Genomic DNA, 15,264 nt, shown 5'->3' with positions numbered 1-15,264 from the left:
CACGGGCGGAGGAGCGCGGCGCTGCCCCGGAAGTGAGCGGTGCGCACGCGCACTGCCGTTGGCGCCGGCGGGAGACGCGGCGGGACCGGAGTCGGGCGGGGCGCGGAGCGGAGCGGAGCCTCGGCCGCGATGCCGCGGGAGATCATCACCCTGCAACTGGGCCAGTGCGGCAACCAGAGTGAGCACGCCACGGCCGTACCGGGCCCCGGGGAGCGCGCACCGGGCGGGGTCGGGATGCTGTGGCGGGGGGGGGGCAGTTAGCGGGACCCGGCGGGACGGGGCGGGGCTTCAAGCGAGTGGGGCGGGCCTCTGCGGACCGGGGCGCTCCGGGCCCTGCCCCGGTTCCGCTGCCCGGCCCGTCTGACCGCGCGTCCCCGCAGTCGGGTTCGAGTTCTGGAAGCAGCTCTGCGCCGAGCACGGCATCAGCCCCGAGGGCATCGTGGAAGAGTTCGCCACCGAGGGCACCGACCGCAAGGACGTCTTCTTTTACCAGGTACCGGCGGCCCCAGGTCGTGGAGCGGGCACTCTGCGCGAAGCGTGCTGCCCTGGTCCCCGCGGGGCTCCGTGCCCGGGCAGGTGCAGCCGGGCTGTGTGTGCCCACGCAGCCCACTCCACAGCCCCTGCGGGCACAGGGACGGCTGGGCGGGCCCGGGCCGTGCAGGTGGGAGCGGCGGCTCAGCCCGGGCTCCTGCTTACAGCCCGCTCCGGGCTCCCGCCTGCGCTCCCGCTCTGTCAGTGGAGCGCTGTGGAGGCGGAGCAGAGGCACGAGGCTGTGGCTGCCATAGATAGTGTCTTATGTAAGCCCGGAGAGTCCCCCCCTCCTGCACTGGGAGTGCTCTGGGGCGCTGAGACGCGCTGCGTTGAGGATGGGCTGCGCAGCACCAGCCTCTCTCCCTCCGTCTCGCCAGGCCCGGCCACGTGGGGCTCACCTGCAGCCAGGGGGTTGCTCACGCTCTGGCAGTGGCACGGAGCTGCAGCAGCATCAAGATCCTCTCATTCCTGTTGTAGGCAGATGATGAGCACTACATCCCCCGGGCTGTGCTGCTGGACCTGGAGCCCCGCGTCATCCACTCCATCCTCAACTCCCCTTATGCCAACCTTTACAACCCAGAAAACATCTACCTGTCTGAGCATGGAGGGGGAGCTGGGAACAACTGGGCCAGTGGCTTCTCGCAGGTACCGGCTCTAGTGCTGCTGGGTGAGACACGGGGCAGCTCCTCAGCCCCAGGGCTTTGTGCTGGCTCCCTCATGTCAGCTCAGTCCCAGTTTCTGAATAACACCTCGTCACTGTCGGGGACTGATGTCCCTGGGACTGTGTTCCTGTGGCACCCTGGGCACAGGACCACACTGCCAGTGTGACTCGACTTCACACCGAGCTTGAGCAGCTCTTCTCCGTGTTCTGTGGGAAAGGAGCAAAGCCAGTCCTGATCTCTCTTGCAGGGAGAAAAGATCCATGAAGATATTTTTGACATAATAGACAGAGAGGCTGACGGGAGTGACAGTTTGGAAGTAAGTAAACAAGGTATTTGGATACGGTGGCCCTGCCTGGTGTTTTCCCAGCTAGGTTGCTCTTTGTAAGGTTGAGCTCAGCATTGTAGTGGGCACAGAGTTCTGTGAGCTTCTGGGACTGAGCACAGAACACGCAGAGAGGAGATCTAGGGACAGGAGGCCTGTCCAACCCCACTCCACGGCCAGCCTGCCCCAGAAGTTCTTTCACTGTTTACTTGTGGGGCATTTTTCCTTACACTGACCATGTGAACCCGTACCCTGTGTGCAGACAGCCAGGGCTGCCAGGTGTCCATGGCAGGCTGTGACATGGCAGTAGGGGAAGGGAGAGCATCACCAAAACGAGCTGGCAGGAGATTCAAGTGCCTGTTGTGGGAGCTGAGCAGGTGGGAGCTGCCCTGGAGTCAAGCAGTGGTAGCTTGGCCTCAGTCATTCTAGAAGGAGGGAGAGGTGTGAAGGGCCCATGAAAGGGCTGAGAACATGCAGTTCCATTTCCTGTGTTGGACTGGACCCTGGAAGTGACATTGGAGCTATTCCAATCCTGTTGTGGGTGGGAGGAATCCTGAATGCTCCCCAGCAGCTGTTGCACTTTGCGGGGTGTGCAGAGATGTAGATCCCACTGTGCAGGCAGCAGTGGCATGAGGAGCTGCAGCTGCTGCTGGGGTCTGGAGGAGCTGGGGTCAGTCTCTGCTGCATCCATGCCCGCAGCTGCCACGAGGAGCTCTGGCCCTGTCTGGCATGTTTTTGCTGCCATCAGCACCTGCCTTCTGCTTCCTTCCAGGGGTTTGTGCTTTGCCACTCCATTGCTGGTGGAACAGGCTCTGGGCTGGGCTCGTACCTCCTGGAGAGACTGAATGACAGGTGAGCACAGCCCTGTCCCCTTCCCACAGCGCAGTGCCTGGCTCAGCCTGGGCAGCATGCCCGGAGCAGGAGCGGGAGAGCGCTGACTCAGAGCCACCACCCCCACCCAAACACTGCCTTGTGCAATCCCTGGCGTGCTGCCTGGAGAAGGCTGGCTCCTGATACGCCTGGGGACTTCAGAGGCTCTGCAACTGGACTCCTTCTGTCCAAGCTCTGCCTTCCCTCGGCCGTTCTTATCAGGCAGCTGCCTGTGGACACCCTGACGGTGCAGGGGAGGGTGGGAGGCTCTGGCTGAAGGCTTCGAGCTGCCATCCTGGCCTGTTTCAGCTTGCATCCTCTTGAAAAGACTTGTGAGCAGCTGCTTAATCAGCTTGTGGATGGCTCAGCCTCCCTGTAGCTCCTCTGGCAGCTGACTCCTGTGCTGCTGGGATAGGCATTGCTGGGACACATTCTCACCCTCCCTGGGAGCCACTCTGGCTGCAGCTTTGGTGACTCACCCTGTCCTGAGCCCTGGAGACTGCTAAGGCAGCTTGTGGGAGGGAAGAGTGCAGCTTGATGGTGTTAACCCTTGAGATGCTGCACTCCTCACTAGGTATCCCAAGAAGCTGGTGGAGACCTACTCAGTGTTCCCAAACCAGGATGAGATGAGCGATGTTGTAGTCCAGCCGTACAACTCTCTGCTGACACTGAAGAGACTGACCCAGAACGCTGACTGTGTGGTAAGAGGCCTGTGGTGCAGCCAGCCCTGAGGACACAGCCCTGTCCCCACAGCTCAGAGCTGCAGCCCATCCTGGGGCCAGCACCATGTGCCTGCGAGCCCCAGGTGCAGCAGTGAGTATGCCCTGAACAGAAGGGTCAAGCAGATGTGGCCTCAGGGACCCTCACTGGTGCTAACCCCTGCAGAGCTGCCTGGCATTTCTGCCTTGGATCCAGCAGATCTTCCCAAGGCACTGAGGACTGGCTGTGCTTCTCTGTGTAGCTGTGCTGCAGCCCCTGCCTGAATGCAACACCTGCGTCATTTGCAGCACCCACAACATCCCCAGCCAAGCAGCACCTTCAGCCTGCCGTCATCCCCCACAGCCGGTCCCTGCATGTGGCAGAGGAGCAGTTGCACTGGAGCTGCTGGGACTGATGCTGCTGCACAGTGCTGGCCCAGGGGAAGAGCTCTTTGAGAGCTGGGGGAGCACAGCCAGGAGGGAGGGAAGAGGTTCCATTGACGGTGTCGGTTACGTGCCACAGATGAGTCAGCTTGTGGTGTCAAGTGTCTGCCACTTGTGCAGAGGGCTCCACTCAGGGCCTGTGCTGGACCACCAGTGCCCTGGGACACATGGTCAGGACTGCCCTCCCTCAGCTGCCTCAGGGACCCTTCACAGAGCCAGGTTTCTCTTGCAGGTGGTTCTGGACAACACAGCCTTGAATCGGATCGCGACAGACCGGCTGCACATTCAGAACCCGTCATTCTCGCAGATCAACCAGCTGGTGAGAAGGACTTCTCCCTCAGGAGAAACCAGCCTGGGGTTTCCCTGCTGTGTTCAGTTTAGCCTGAACCTGCTTCATGGGCTGGGCTCAGGGGTGGGCAGCTCAGAGCTGTGAGTGTGGGTCCTGTGCCCTTCCAGGTGCCTCAGCTCCCCTTGGCATGTCTGCATGAGGCAAGTTTCAACACGCTCTGTGACCCTCTGCTGACCCTGTCCTCTCCCCTAGGTCTCCACCATCATGTCTGCCAGCACCACCACGCTCAGGTATCCTGGGTACATGAACAACGACCTCATCGGGCTGATTGCCTCGCTGATCCCCACGCCCCGCCTGCACTTCCTCATGACGGGGTACACGCCGCTCACCACCGACCAGTCGGTAAGGCAGCCCCAGGCTCTCCTTCCCATCCCCAAGGGCAGAGAAGCTGTCACACTCACCTTGCAGCCTCTGTCAGCTCCGTCTCGTCTCTCTGAGCTGTCACTGCACGTCCCAAATCCCAGGCCCGTGTGCTCACACCACGTGGTTGCTGCGTGTGCAGTGACTCAGATGTGACCAGGCAGTCGTGCTTGTGCCAGATGCTACCTGCTGCATACATCAGGGCGGATGTCGAGAGCATCGTGGTCAGGACTGGCTAAAGCCACCCTTAGCAGTGATGAGAGCAAGGCCAGGAGAGTGGTGCTGCCAGTCCTGCCACCCCCATGAGCCACTGGCTTCTGCAATTTGGGTGCAAACACGAATGCTCATTGTCACTGATGGTGGGCTACAGGTGTCAACCCCTTCCTGAAGCACAATCTGTGTCTGAGAGTGAATTTGCCACCCCTCTGCACTTCAAGTGCTGCTTCTTGTGTTTGGCTTGTCCCTAACCAGTGCCCCCCAGCCCCCTGGTGCCAGTGGGGCAGTTCTGTTTTGGGAGGTGCTCACCTGCACTGGCCCACCGCAGTCCGGAAGGAACTAACAGCTGCTCTTCTCCTCTCCCTGTGTGCATTTCCTCAGGATGTTTCTCAGAGAAGCAAATCTGAAAAACTGCTGGCTCTGAAAAGGGTATCAGTGTGTGATCTGTCCTCCAAGGGAAGAGTGTGAGCAGGGCTCAGCCAACGGCTCAGCCAGTGCAGGAGGGGGCTGCCAGCTCACCCAGCTGTCCCTGCTGTGGGCGGTCTGGGTGCTGGCCCTGGCTGTGCCCCCCTGGCCAGTAACAGCTGGGCAAAGCCCCAACAGCACTCGGGGAGGGCAGGGGCCAGGCTGCCCGTGGCTCAGAGCTAGGCAAGGCAGGGAGGGCATGCAGTGGGGAACACTGCCACCCTTTCCTGTTGAACCCTCACTGCTCCCAGCCTGGCAGGGGGACAGGGCTCATGTTTGACAGCAACAGCATAAAAACAGGTCCCTGTCGCTCTGTTCTCAGCTGAGCTTCACCTCCAGCTCCTGCTGTGCTGCAGGGTGGGGGCCAGACAGCTCCCCATGCTGGAGCCTCCTCTGTTTCTTGGCCTGGCTGTGCCTATTTTGCAGTGTTGGGATTTCCCTGTCTTGCATGTGGCTTTGCATGTGACTCCATCCCCGCGGTGAGGGCATTTCTGTCCAGCTGCCCCCTGCTCCTGTGTGTGTGTGTGTACCGGGCAGCAGGAGGGCAGGGAGCAGCAAACCTACTCTCGCTGACCCCTGGCTGGCCTGTGCAGGTGGCCAGTGTGAGGAAAACCACAGTCCTGGACGTGATGAGAAGGTTGCTGCAGCCTAAAAACGTGATGGTGTCCACAGGGCGAGACAGGCAGACCAACCACTGCTACATTGCCATCCTCAACATCATCCAGGGGGAGGTGGATCCTACACAGGTGAGTTCCTGTGGCTGTTCAGGTACTGATGGCCATGGTGTGGCCCAGGGAAGATCATGGTCCTGGGGTGAGGCTAGGCAGTGCCTGAGAGCTGGCTTCAGATTGCTCCTCTTTGTGCTTCGGCCTCATGGAAAGGCTGCAGTCATGCTGAAATCCACCTTCCTATGGCTGTGCCTCCTGTGAGGAGCAGCTCCTGGGTCTGCTGCAGCCCAGCTCTTTGTCCCTCATCCTACTGCCCCTCGCTGTTCTCATCCCACCAGGTTCACAAGAGTCTGCAGCGGATCCGGGAGAGGAAGTTGGCCAACTTCATCCCCTGGGGCCCTGCCAGCATCCAGGTGGCTTTGTCCCGCAAGTCCCCGTACCTGCCGTCCGCTCACCGCGTCAGCGGGCTCATGATGGCAAACCACACCAACATCTCCTCGGTGAGTGCCTTCCCTCGCCATGCCGGGCCCCGCGGCCCCAGACCTCGTGTCTTTTCGGTCTGGGCCCGTCACAAAGCCAGGGATGGGGGTGGGTGGCTCCCGGCAGGGCTCGGGTCTGGTGCAGGGTTCTCCCATCAGTCCTGCTGGCCAAGGTGCCCTTCCCTTGGGAAGGGTCGCTGGGGGAGCTCTGGCCCCGCTGACCCCGCGCCGCTCTCCAGCTGTTTGAGCGGACGTGCCGGCAGTACGACAAACTGCGCAAGCGAGAGGCTTTCCTGGAGCAGTTCCGCAAGGAGGACATCTTCAAGGACAACTTCGACGAGCTGGACAACTCCCGGGAGATCGTGCAGCAGCTGATCGACGAGTATCACGCGGCCACGCGCCCCGACTACATCTCCTGGGGCACGCAGGAACAGTGAGCGCCCTGCCAGGAGACAGGAAGGTCCCATGGCCACCCCCACGAACGCCGGCGGGGCTCGTCTCGGCCGTGCCCACGTTTGTCACCCCTCAGCGGCAGAGCCCTGGCGCCGGCCGCACACGCTGCGCTCCTCTGCAGGGAGCCTGCAGCTCCTCGGCGGGGGACAGCCCCCGCCCCACCGTGTGCCCTGGCCCAGGACAGGACTGGGGCAGCTGCGCGCTCTGCTGGGAGGGAACCTCTGCCTGTGGGAGCAACGCTTGCTGTAAGGAGGAGGAGAGTGACCCTGGGGCTGGGAACAGGCCTGGCCCCCCGAGCTGGGTGCACGCAACCCCCGTGGCCAAAGGCTCCGTGTGGCTGAGCTAGTCCTTGCCCTGGGCAGGAGCCTTGTTCCTCCTTGGCCAGATCAGGCCTGGGGCACGGGCTGTATCTATATTTTTGTAGGTTATTTTGCTTTAATAAAGGCTGTTCCTGCACTGATGCTGCCTGCATGACTCCAGATTGAACAGCCAGGCAGGGAAGCCAGATGCAGAGATTGGGGCTGGTGCTCGCCTTGTCTGGCCGGCCAGCTCGCCCCGTGGCACAGGAGCGCCATGGCCGCTGCTCACCGGCACGTCCTGGGGTGTGCAGGGCCAGCTCTGCCCCAGCTGGCAGTGCCACGGGGCCCAGGCAGCACTGGGCAACTGCTGCAGCAGAGCCAGAAATACTGGCAGGACCTGCCGGCACGGCTGACCGGGGCTGGGACCGGCACCGCCCTGCCCGCAGAGCACACGGCACCCACATGGATATTCACAGGAGTGAGGCCCTGCGCAGGGATGGGCCGTGAGGGGCTGGGGGTGCCCTCACCACTCAGGATCTGAGGCAGGAGGCAGCGACAGCAGGAAGGACGTGGGCTTGAGGCCGTACAGTGTCAGGGGATATGGACTCAGCAGCTCTGGTCCTGACCTGTGCGAGTTGAGCTGTGGGCTGGGGACAAGGGGCAGTGCTGGCGTCATCCCAAGCCCAGGCAGCCCAAGGTGAAAATTAGCATTTTCCTCTTAGCCTTTGGGGCACAGAGCAGGCGACTAAAAATACAGCCACCGTGGCAGCATGGGCTCCCACGCCCTCTTTGGCAGCGGCCCCCGTGGCTGGGGCAGTTCCCCCCGCCGGGGCAGCCAGTGCCAGGGGCTGCCGGGGAGCTGGAGCTGCCTGTGCTCTTGGTGAAATGCCAAAGGTCGCCTGGCAGTGACCAGAGGGACAGCAGTCCCTGCCCCCAAGGACACGCTGTGCCGCTCCTCCCCGCCGCCTGTCCCAGGCCCTGCTGCCCTGGCTGCCCCAGGGATCCAACTGTCCCAGCCTCCCGCTGTCAACCCACGCTCCAGGACAGGAGGCCCAGCCTTTCCTTTGTGCATTTATTTAGAAAAACAACCAACCAACCCCCCCCCCCATCCCAAGACGGAACCGACAAACTCTACAGAGGCAACACTGAGGGGCTGAGCCCCAGCCGTACCAGCTGCCACTCCACCAGCCACCCCTGTGACATAAACCTGGCCACAGGGCCACCGCAGAGCCCAGCCACTCGTGCAGGAGGAGCCCGTGGGTCCCCGGGGCAGCTTGGCCCAAAGCCGCCCGCAGCTTTCCAGGAGGGGTGGGTCCAGAGGACGGACAGACAGATGATGGCACAGCACTACTGCCTGGTACCCTCTGCCAGGGCATGAGCAGAGTGGCCAGGCAACACAAGTGCTGGAGGCAAAGGCACCAGGGTATAGGGGACGGGGACAGGCCTGGGGGCAGTGTGGGGAACCGCAGCAGGGCGGCCCCGCTGCCCGCCAGGGAAAGTGCTGGGAGACGTGGGGCGCGCAGGCGTCTCAAAATAAATTAAGGGAATAGCCAGAAAGGCAATGGCAGTGAGGGGAGCACGACCCCCTGGCCCCCTGCTCTACAGAGCAGCTGGGGGCCAGCACAGACCTTGCCACTCGCTGCTGGGCTTGGCTGCCCTCCCACGCCGGCCCTCGGAGCACCTGCGTGGCCACACCAGCTGCGGGGCTAGCTGTGGGAGGAACCCACTGGCGGCCGGTACTGCCAGGGCCCGGCTGCAGTGCAGAGCCCCTGGGGCAGCACAGGGCGCTCCGAGGTGGGGGGACTGGTGGGAGACTCCTGGGGCCGGGGCAGCCGCTGGGTACCCGCAGAGGCGAGGTACGTGTTGAGGAGCTGGGCGATCTCTTCCACCTGCAGGTAGAGGGGGCACAGGGGGTCAGTCCGGGGCACCCTTGGGGAGAAGGGAGGGTGGAGGGATGTCAGCGCCTTACCTGGGAGGTCTCAAAGAGCAGGTCTCGATCCTCCACGGAGAGGCGGAAGGTGCTGCTGTCAGAGGCACCAAAGGAGGAGATGCGGCCGTAGCAGAAGCTGTCCAAGGGCTCCGGCTCTCCGGGCTTGTAGAGCGAGACGGCCTTGGCCCCGATGCCCAGCCACAGGCGCTGGGGCCCACAGCCCACCGGGCTCTGCAGGGAGAGGGGTGTCACGGTCGCCCGCCGCCAGAGCCGCCCCCGTACCACACCCAGCCGGGGCCTCACCGCGTGCAGGTCGACGTCGAAGAGCGTGGAGCCGAAGCCAGGCCATTCCCGCACCAAGGCCATGTAGGCAGCCATGGCCTCGGGCCGGCCCATGCCCTGCAGCAGCTTCCACTTCTCCACAATGGCAGCCATGGTGCTGGCCCCCTCCTCACGCAGACGGCCCCGCAGGCGCTGGTCCCGCTCCGCCCGTTGCTTGGCCAGCGCCTGACCCCAGAGCCCGCCGGCCAGCAGCCCTGCGCGCAGCCGGGCCCCCCGGCACTTGGTGGGGGGCCGGTGGGGCGGGGGCGGCAGGCGGGCGTGCAGCACGTGGGGCGGGAAGAGCTCCTCCAGGCGCGGGAAGGGCGCGTGGGTGGAGAAGTCGCTGTTGAGACTCTGCAGGCGCAGGGCCGCCAGCGTCTGCAGCGTCTCCTCTGATGTGGGCACGTAGCCCCGCAGCACCATCTCGTGCGCCTGCGAGAGAGCGGGGTGAGCCAGCAGGGCCACCACGGCATGGCACGGCACGGTCACCCTAGCGTGCCACTCACCTGCTCAAAGAGGAGGGCAAACTCCAGGCTGTCCCGTGGGACATTGTCCGTGTCCAGGAAGCCGTAGTGCTTGAAGCAGAGGCGGCATGGTGGGTCCTGCTCCCGGTCCTCTCCTGCCAGGCTGCAGCAGACAGGACCGACTCCATCAGCTTGTGGACGTGCCCAGTACCATCTGTTCCCTCCCACCTGTGGCCCCCCAGCCCCTCTCCTCCATAGGCAGCAGAAGAGGACATTTACTTTTCAAACCTGGTGAGGACATCAGCCAGCAGTGTGGCACTGCCCACTGGCTGCTCCCGTCGCCGGGACTGCTCGTAGAGCGCAAAGAGGTTGGGGCTCTGGGACAGCCCCAGGCGTGACACAAGTTCCTGGGCCACCTGGGCGAGACAAAGGCAACCGATGGTGACCACTGTGTTCCTGGCCACGGCACTCAGGGCTGCAAAGGGACACAGACAGGTCATGGTGGGCTAAGGCAGACAGCCCCTGGCCCCTCTCCACCATGGCTCAGCCGGGAGAGACCTTGCTCATCTGCTGTGACCCACTGCCCACCCAACCCTGCGCACCAAATTTCCCCAGCCTGGCACAGCCGTAACCCCTCACCTCCTCGGCTGTGGTGTGGGAACTGATGGCCACACTGCAGGCAGGTGCCCCAGGGCAGTGCACCGTGCAGATCATCTCTTGCCGCTGCATCAGCACCAGGATCTCCTCCAGGGAGGGCACGCACTCCCTCCCCTTCGTCTTTCCCAACGCCTCCCGGATGAAGCAGGCGTACTTGGCCATCTCCGAGGCAGGGAAACGGTTCTCTGTCCTGCAAGAAATGCCAGGAGGATCAGGTGGGCACTGATCTGAGGGGCGCCCAGCAGCTGGCGAGCTCCCTGGTGACAACTGGCACTCACCTGTCCAGGTGGAAGCGCAGGAAGCGCAGGACAGGCGGGGAGGGCAGGAAAGTGCAGCTCATGCAGGTGAGGAGCTGCCAGTAGTGCAGGTCACCCTGCCCGCCCGGCGCCGGCGGCTCCGTAGTCTGCTTCACCAGCTGGCAGTAGATCTCATCCACCAGCGGCGGCAGGTCCAGGCAGGTCTGCAGGACACCCTGCATCAGCGGCACTGGGTCCCGCTCTGACTCCAGCTGCTGCAGCGAGTTGAAGAGCTTCACGGCCTCGTCGCGCAGCGTGGTGTAGCTGCGGGGGCCAGGGGCTGTGGGGCAGGATGAGGGTTAACAGCCCCGTGGTCCTCCCCAGGACCCCCTCCTACCAGCTGGGCACTGTTCTCTCACCCAGGGCCAGCCAGGCCCCAGCCCAGTGCCCACCTGCCCCGCACAGCGTCCAGCCCAGCCATCACTGCCGCCAGCCTGGACCGTAGGACCCAGCTCCGTGCCCCCCACCTGCCCCTCACCGCTTTGGTCCAGGCTGCCGTAGGGGAAGGGCAGCAGGGGAGCGTAGAGGGGGCCGCTGGTGTAGCGCAGGATGGGGTTGCAGCGGTAGATCTGCTCCAGAACCTCGGGGCTCTCCCTGTGCTCCTGGAGGGGCAAAGCAATGGCAGCAGCTGCACAGGGATCACCTGGCCGAGTGCCTGGCATGGACAACCACCACCACCCCGGGACACGTCAGGCCCCAAACATCCATCCCAGTGCTGCCTACAGCCGCGGGCACGGGCTCACCTCGACATCACGCATGAGCAGCTGGGTGGGCGTTTGGACGGGCGCTTTGCTGTCAATGACCTTCTGCACGGCGCACACCCAGCGCACTGCCTCGTTGAGGTGCTCCGTGTACAGGCGGTAGCAGTGCTTCCTGCCAAACACCGTCACGCTCCAGTAGCCTGCGAGGGACAGACCCACTCACCCACTGTCCACCAGCACGCCAGCCAGGCTGGCTCAGCCCCAGGGCTCAGTATAGCCCCTCCTCTGGGCAAAAGAGGCCCTCAAGGCTGGGAGAGAAACACAGGGCACAAGGGGACAGGAAAACGCAGCCCAGGCAAGGGGGGTAGGCAGCTCACCTGTCTCCTTGTAAAGCTGCTTGTCTGGCCAGAGCACGGAGCAGAGGCTGGTGAGCACCAGGGAGCCCAGCCGCCTGGCCCCCTTCTCGTTGCTGCTGTAGTAGTCCAGGGAGTCAGGTGTCAGCACGAACCAGTACTTCCGAGGGCGGATCCAGGGGGTCTTCATGCAGCCCCGCATCTCCCGCTGCAGCCAGCCTGGGAAAGGGAACCCTCAGCCCTCACTGACATCCACCCCACCGGCTTCTCAGCACAGGGAAGGGTCTGCACAGGTCTGACCATCCCTCTGGGATGGGACCAGCCACAGCTGGGGCACAATCCCACCTTTCACGAGAGCATCAGGGTCATCCTCCACCGGCCCTGGGCCCTTCTCCACGATGAGGCTGCGCATCTCCTCTGCAACAAGCAGGGACCTGAGGACAACATGGAGCTGAGCTCAGCTACCTGCAGGGGTGTCCCACAGCCCCTGAGCAGGGAGCCGGCCCCAGGATGAGCTGGGTCCCAAGGGGCTCTGGGCACCCCACAGTCCCGCGGTGGGAACACGGCAGAGTCGTTGGGTGCAAATGACCCCGGCTAAAAATAAGCTGTTTGCAGTCTTGGCCCTGCCAAGGAATTCGGAAAATGAACAACCAGGAAGGAATGTTGGCAGCAGTGTCAGTACTGCGAGTACAGGGAGCGAAGCAGGCCCCTGTGCCCCGGCACCCTGTCTTCCTCAGCACCGACCACCCCAGGACACAGCCTCTGCTGGTGGACACAGCCTGGCAGATCCTCCTGGCACAGGAAGAGTCATGCACAGCCCCATCAGCTAAGCCTGCGGCACTCAAGCTATCTGGCACGGCAAGGGGATGATGGAGACACGCCTGAGGATGCGCCAGGGACGGGGACAAGCACAGCAGTCCCGGCTCTGCTGCTCCCTGCTCTACCTGACAGAGCAGCACAGCCTGGTGCTAGCTCTGTGGGAAGGATGGTTCAGCACACGCCAGCACCAGGGCAACCTCCCACGACACGCCAGTCCCTCAGCTCCTGCAGCACCACACGAGGGACAGGACAGAGGCAGGGGATCACTCACCGCTCCGAGCCACTGCTGCTACGGGTGGGCTGGCTCAGGCTCACCTCCAGGGATCCCTGGGGAGGAAGGAGACATCTCACCCCCATGGTCATTGCCTGGCACCCCTGGCCATCCCCCTCCATGACTGAACACCTCCTCATCAACCCAGCTCTGGGCCCAGAGAGACAGGCTCACATCCTGCTGCCATGAGGCAGAAGAGCCCCGGCAGCCGCAAGGCCGCGGCAAGAACCAGGGCTGCAGCTGGGGCACCCCGGGTGCGGGGGCAGCCGGCGGGCGCGCTGGCCGTGTGTCCTCAGCTGACCCGGCTGGCTGAATACCGTGCAGAATTGCACAAGGTCAGTGCTGAGTAATACGCTTACGGCACAAAGTCCCATTGTAATGGGGCCGCTGACTTCCTGCCCGCGGCGGTGGGACGCAGCACTGGGAAGTCCCTGGCCCTGCAGCAGGACAGGGTCAGTTCCTCCTCACGCAGCACGACTTGACATGGACAGTGCCGCTCACGTGACAGCCCTGGCACACATGCTGGGACACGAGGCAGAGCCCAGGCACAGGCAGGCACCGGCTCAGGCAGGGCACCCAGCAGAGTGGGGTGCGGGGACACGGATGCACCGGCAACGCTCCCCTGGGAGATGCATGGGAGCTCCTGCCAGCTGCAGCCCGACGGGGCAGCTAGAGGCACGACAGGCCGGAGCACGCAACGCCAAGAAAAAGAGACAGATGCTAAAAATAGTGACGGGGAGGGGGGAGCCGCCGCAGGTAGGGTTGTGCTGCGCGGCAGGGCCAGACACCGCTGACCTGTGGCATTAAGGGCACCTGTCACATAATGATGGCACCCGTGCACAGGGCCAGCACCTCCAGACACTGTCCCACTGCCGAGGCTGGGCAGGGCCTCACACGCTCCTCAGGGCTGCAGGCACGGAGGCAGTGGCCCAGTTTCTGAGAGCAGTCCAGAGGAGGCAGCGGTGGCAGCCGGCTCCTTCTCAGGGATATAAATAAACAGGAGAGGAGCTGCGGCGGCCGGGTCAGGGTAGCTGCTCCCACGCTCCCACGAAGGGGCGGTCGACACTGAGGGCTTCCAAGGACCCCCTGGCCACAGCAGAGGGCTCTCAGGGGAGCTGGCGTCACCAGTCGCCCACGCCAGCCCGGAGCCAGCACGGCCCATGGGATGTGGGAAGCCCAAAGACGGTTCCTGACACAGTTGTACCCTTGGCACTGCCACCAGTTCCCAGAGGGCCTGGCTCCAGCCCTGTCACTGTCCCCACTTCCCACCGTCCCAGGGGGCTGGCACTGCTGGGAAAGGGGACCTGCTGCTGGGGGACCGACAGCGTAGGATTGCCCCCAGCCCTGCACAGCCCCGGCAGTGAGCAGGAGAGAGGCAAGCGGGATCAGGCAGTCACCACCTCCTGCGTCCCCCGAGTCCGGGCTGGGACTCGGCCCCACGGCCCTTGGTGCAGGAGACCGCCGGGACAGACAGGAGGCCCCCGGGAGCCGGGGTTGCCCCCGCACCCCGCGCTATCAGCCGTCGCACACGCAGCCCGGCCGCAGGAAGCACCGGTTTCCGCCACTCCGCTTCCCTCCAGAGAGGAAGCAGCCGGAGAGGGGAGATCCAGGCCCGCTCTCCGTGCCCGGCACGTGCTCCCGGGACAGCCCCGGCCCGATCCGGCGGGACAGCCCGGGGCCCCGCCGCGGGTCCGGCGCGGCTCGGGCGCGGTAGCCCCGCGGCTCCCGTCCTAAGGAGCGGGCAGGCTCCCAGCCCGCAGCGGCTCCCGGGACGGCCGGCCCTGCCCCGCGGGTCCGGGACCTCCGAGCCCGCACGGAGCCTTCCCTGGGCTGCGGCTCGCCCGCACCCGCCGGCCCGAGCCACCCCTGCACTCAGCGGGACCGCCCCGGCCGCTCGTCTGCGCTCGTCCCGGCGGCCGTCCCGGAGCCGGTGCCGGCCCCACCTGGTCTCCCTGGGCGCGGAGCTCGAAGGACGCCTCCTCCTCCTCTTCGGCCTCGCCGTCCGCCTCTCGCTCCGCCTCGCCGTAGTCCCGCCGCAGCAGCGTGAAGCCCCGTCGACAGCACAGCAGCCACCACAGCCCGCCCGGGAACGGCATCGCCCCGCCGACACCGACGGGACGGCACCGGGACGCGACGGGACCGGCCCGCCCGCCCGTCCGCCCGCCCCGCGCCCCGGCCGCCGGCCCCGCCGCCGCCCCGGGCGGGCCGGGCCGGCCGCGCGTCACCGGGCGCCGCCAATCGCCGCGCGCGGCCCGGGGCGGAGCTCACCGCCGGGGCGGCGGAAGCCGCCGCTGCGTCACCCGCGGGGCGGGGGCAGCGCGGGGCCGGGCTGCGCTGGGGCCGGTGCTCCCGGAGCCGCCGGTGCTCCCGGAAGCCGCCGCCGGAGGGGTGAGCGGGGTACCACTCGGTAGCCGGCGGGGCAGCGTCACTGAGCACCGCCCGCGCCCGGTGTGGGCACCGGCACCGGGCACCGGGCCCTGCCCCGCCCCGCGGCACCCGCATCAGGCGCTGCTCTGGCTCCTGCGGGCAGCAAACGCTGGCGCCCCTCCCAGCACGGCCACCCAGCCCGGTGTGGTGCCAAGTTTGTGCCAGCGGGCAGCACCATGGGCTCTGTGCTCGGGCAGGAGGACACCGTG

At 65.0% G+C, this 15,264-nt stretch overlaps 2 protein-coding genes across 3 annotated transcripts; one reads left to right on the top strand and one right to left on the bottom strand.

Moving 5' to 3' along the window:
* Positions 1–29: 29 nt before the first annotated feature.
* Positions 30–6,977, top strand: TUBG1 (tubulin gamma 1). The gene is made up of 11 exons (XM_040087463.1): positions 30–178; positions 381–493; positions 1,009–1,176; positions 1,441–1,509; positions 2,288–2,367; positions 2,960–3,086; positions 3,760–3,846; positions 4,069–4,218; positions 5,511–5,663; positions 5,924–6,085; positions 6,304–6,977. Exons 1-11 carry the CDS (start codon positions 130–132, stop codon positions 6,499–6,501), a joined length of 1,356 nt encoding a protein of 451 aa, XP_039943397.1. The 5' UTR covers positions 30–129; the 3' UTR covers positions 6,502–6,977.
* A 921-nt stretch (positions 6,978–7,898) lies between these two features.
* On the bottom strand, positions 7,899–14,772 carry PLEKHH3 (pleckstrin homology, MyTH4 and FERM domain containing H3). Of its 2 annotated transcripts, XM_040087528.2 has the most exons (13): positions 14,572–14,770; positions 12,629–12,684; positions 11,884–11,972; positions 11,563–11,757; positions 11,228–11,385; positions 10,963–11,086; positions 10,467–10,764; positions 10,171–10,378; positions 9,811–9,947; positions 9,574–9,694; positions 9,050–9,499; positions 8,786–8,977; positions 7,899–8,705 (listed from the first exon to the last, which is right to left on the bottom strand). In XM_040087528.2, exons 1-13 carry the CDS (start codon positions 14,722–14,724, stop codon positions 8,523–8,525), a joined length of 2,364 nt encoding a protein of 787 aa, XP_039943462.1. In that variant the 5' UTR covers positions 14,725–14,770; the 3' UTR covers positions 7,899–8,522. The 2 variants fall into 2 exon arrangements, with proteins under 2 accessions (XP_039943462.1, XP_039943461.1); XM_040087527.2 differs by having other exon boundaries at positions 8,786–9,499; positions 14,572–14,772.
* Positions 14,773–15,264: the final 492 nt, after the last annotated feature.

Source organism: Hirundo rustica, chromosome 27 (assembly GCF_015227805.2).
Source record: "Hirundo rustica isolate bHirRus1 chromosome 27, bHirRus1.pri.v3, whole genome shotgun sequence".
NCBI lineage: Eukaryota > Metazoa > Chordata > Aves > Passeriformes > Hirundinidae > Hirundo > Hirundo rustica.
The sequence above is the reverse complement of the archived record's forward strand: the minus strand, read 5'-3'. Positions and strand labels throughout refer to the sequence as shown.

Excerpts from the sequence above, each read along its gene's own strand:
- PLEKHH3 (XM_040087527.2), bottom strand. The coding sequence starts at position 14,724 with ATGCCGTTCCCGGGCGGGCTGTGGTGGCTGCTGTGCTGTCGACGGGGC. Across the intron at positions 12,685-14,571 it reads TCCGCGCCCAGGGAGACCAG|GGATCCCTGGAGGTGAGCCT; the intron begins GTGGGGCCGGCA and ends CTTCCTCCCCAG. Across the intron at positions 9,695-9,810 it reads GTCCTCACCAGGTTTGAAAA|CCTGGCAGGAGAGGACCGGG; the intron begins GTAAATGTCCTC and ends TGTCTGCTGCAG.
- TUBG1 (XM_040087463.1), top strand. The coding sequence starts at position 130 with ATGCCGCGGGAGATCATCACCCTGCAACTGGGCCAGTGCGGCAACCAG. Across the intron at positions 1,177-1,440 it reads GGGCCAGTGGCTTCTCGCAG|GGAGAAAAGATCCATGAAGA; the intron begins GTACCGGCTCTA and ends TCTCTCTTGCAG. Across the intron at positions 3,087-3,759 it reads CCCAGAACGCTGACTGTGTG|GTGGTTCTGGACAACACAGC; the intron begins GTAAGAGGCCTG and ends TTTCTCTTGCAG.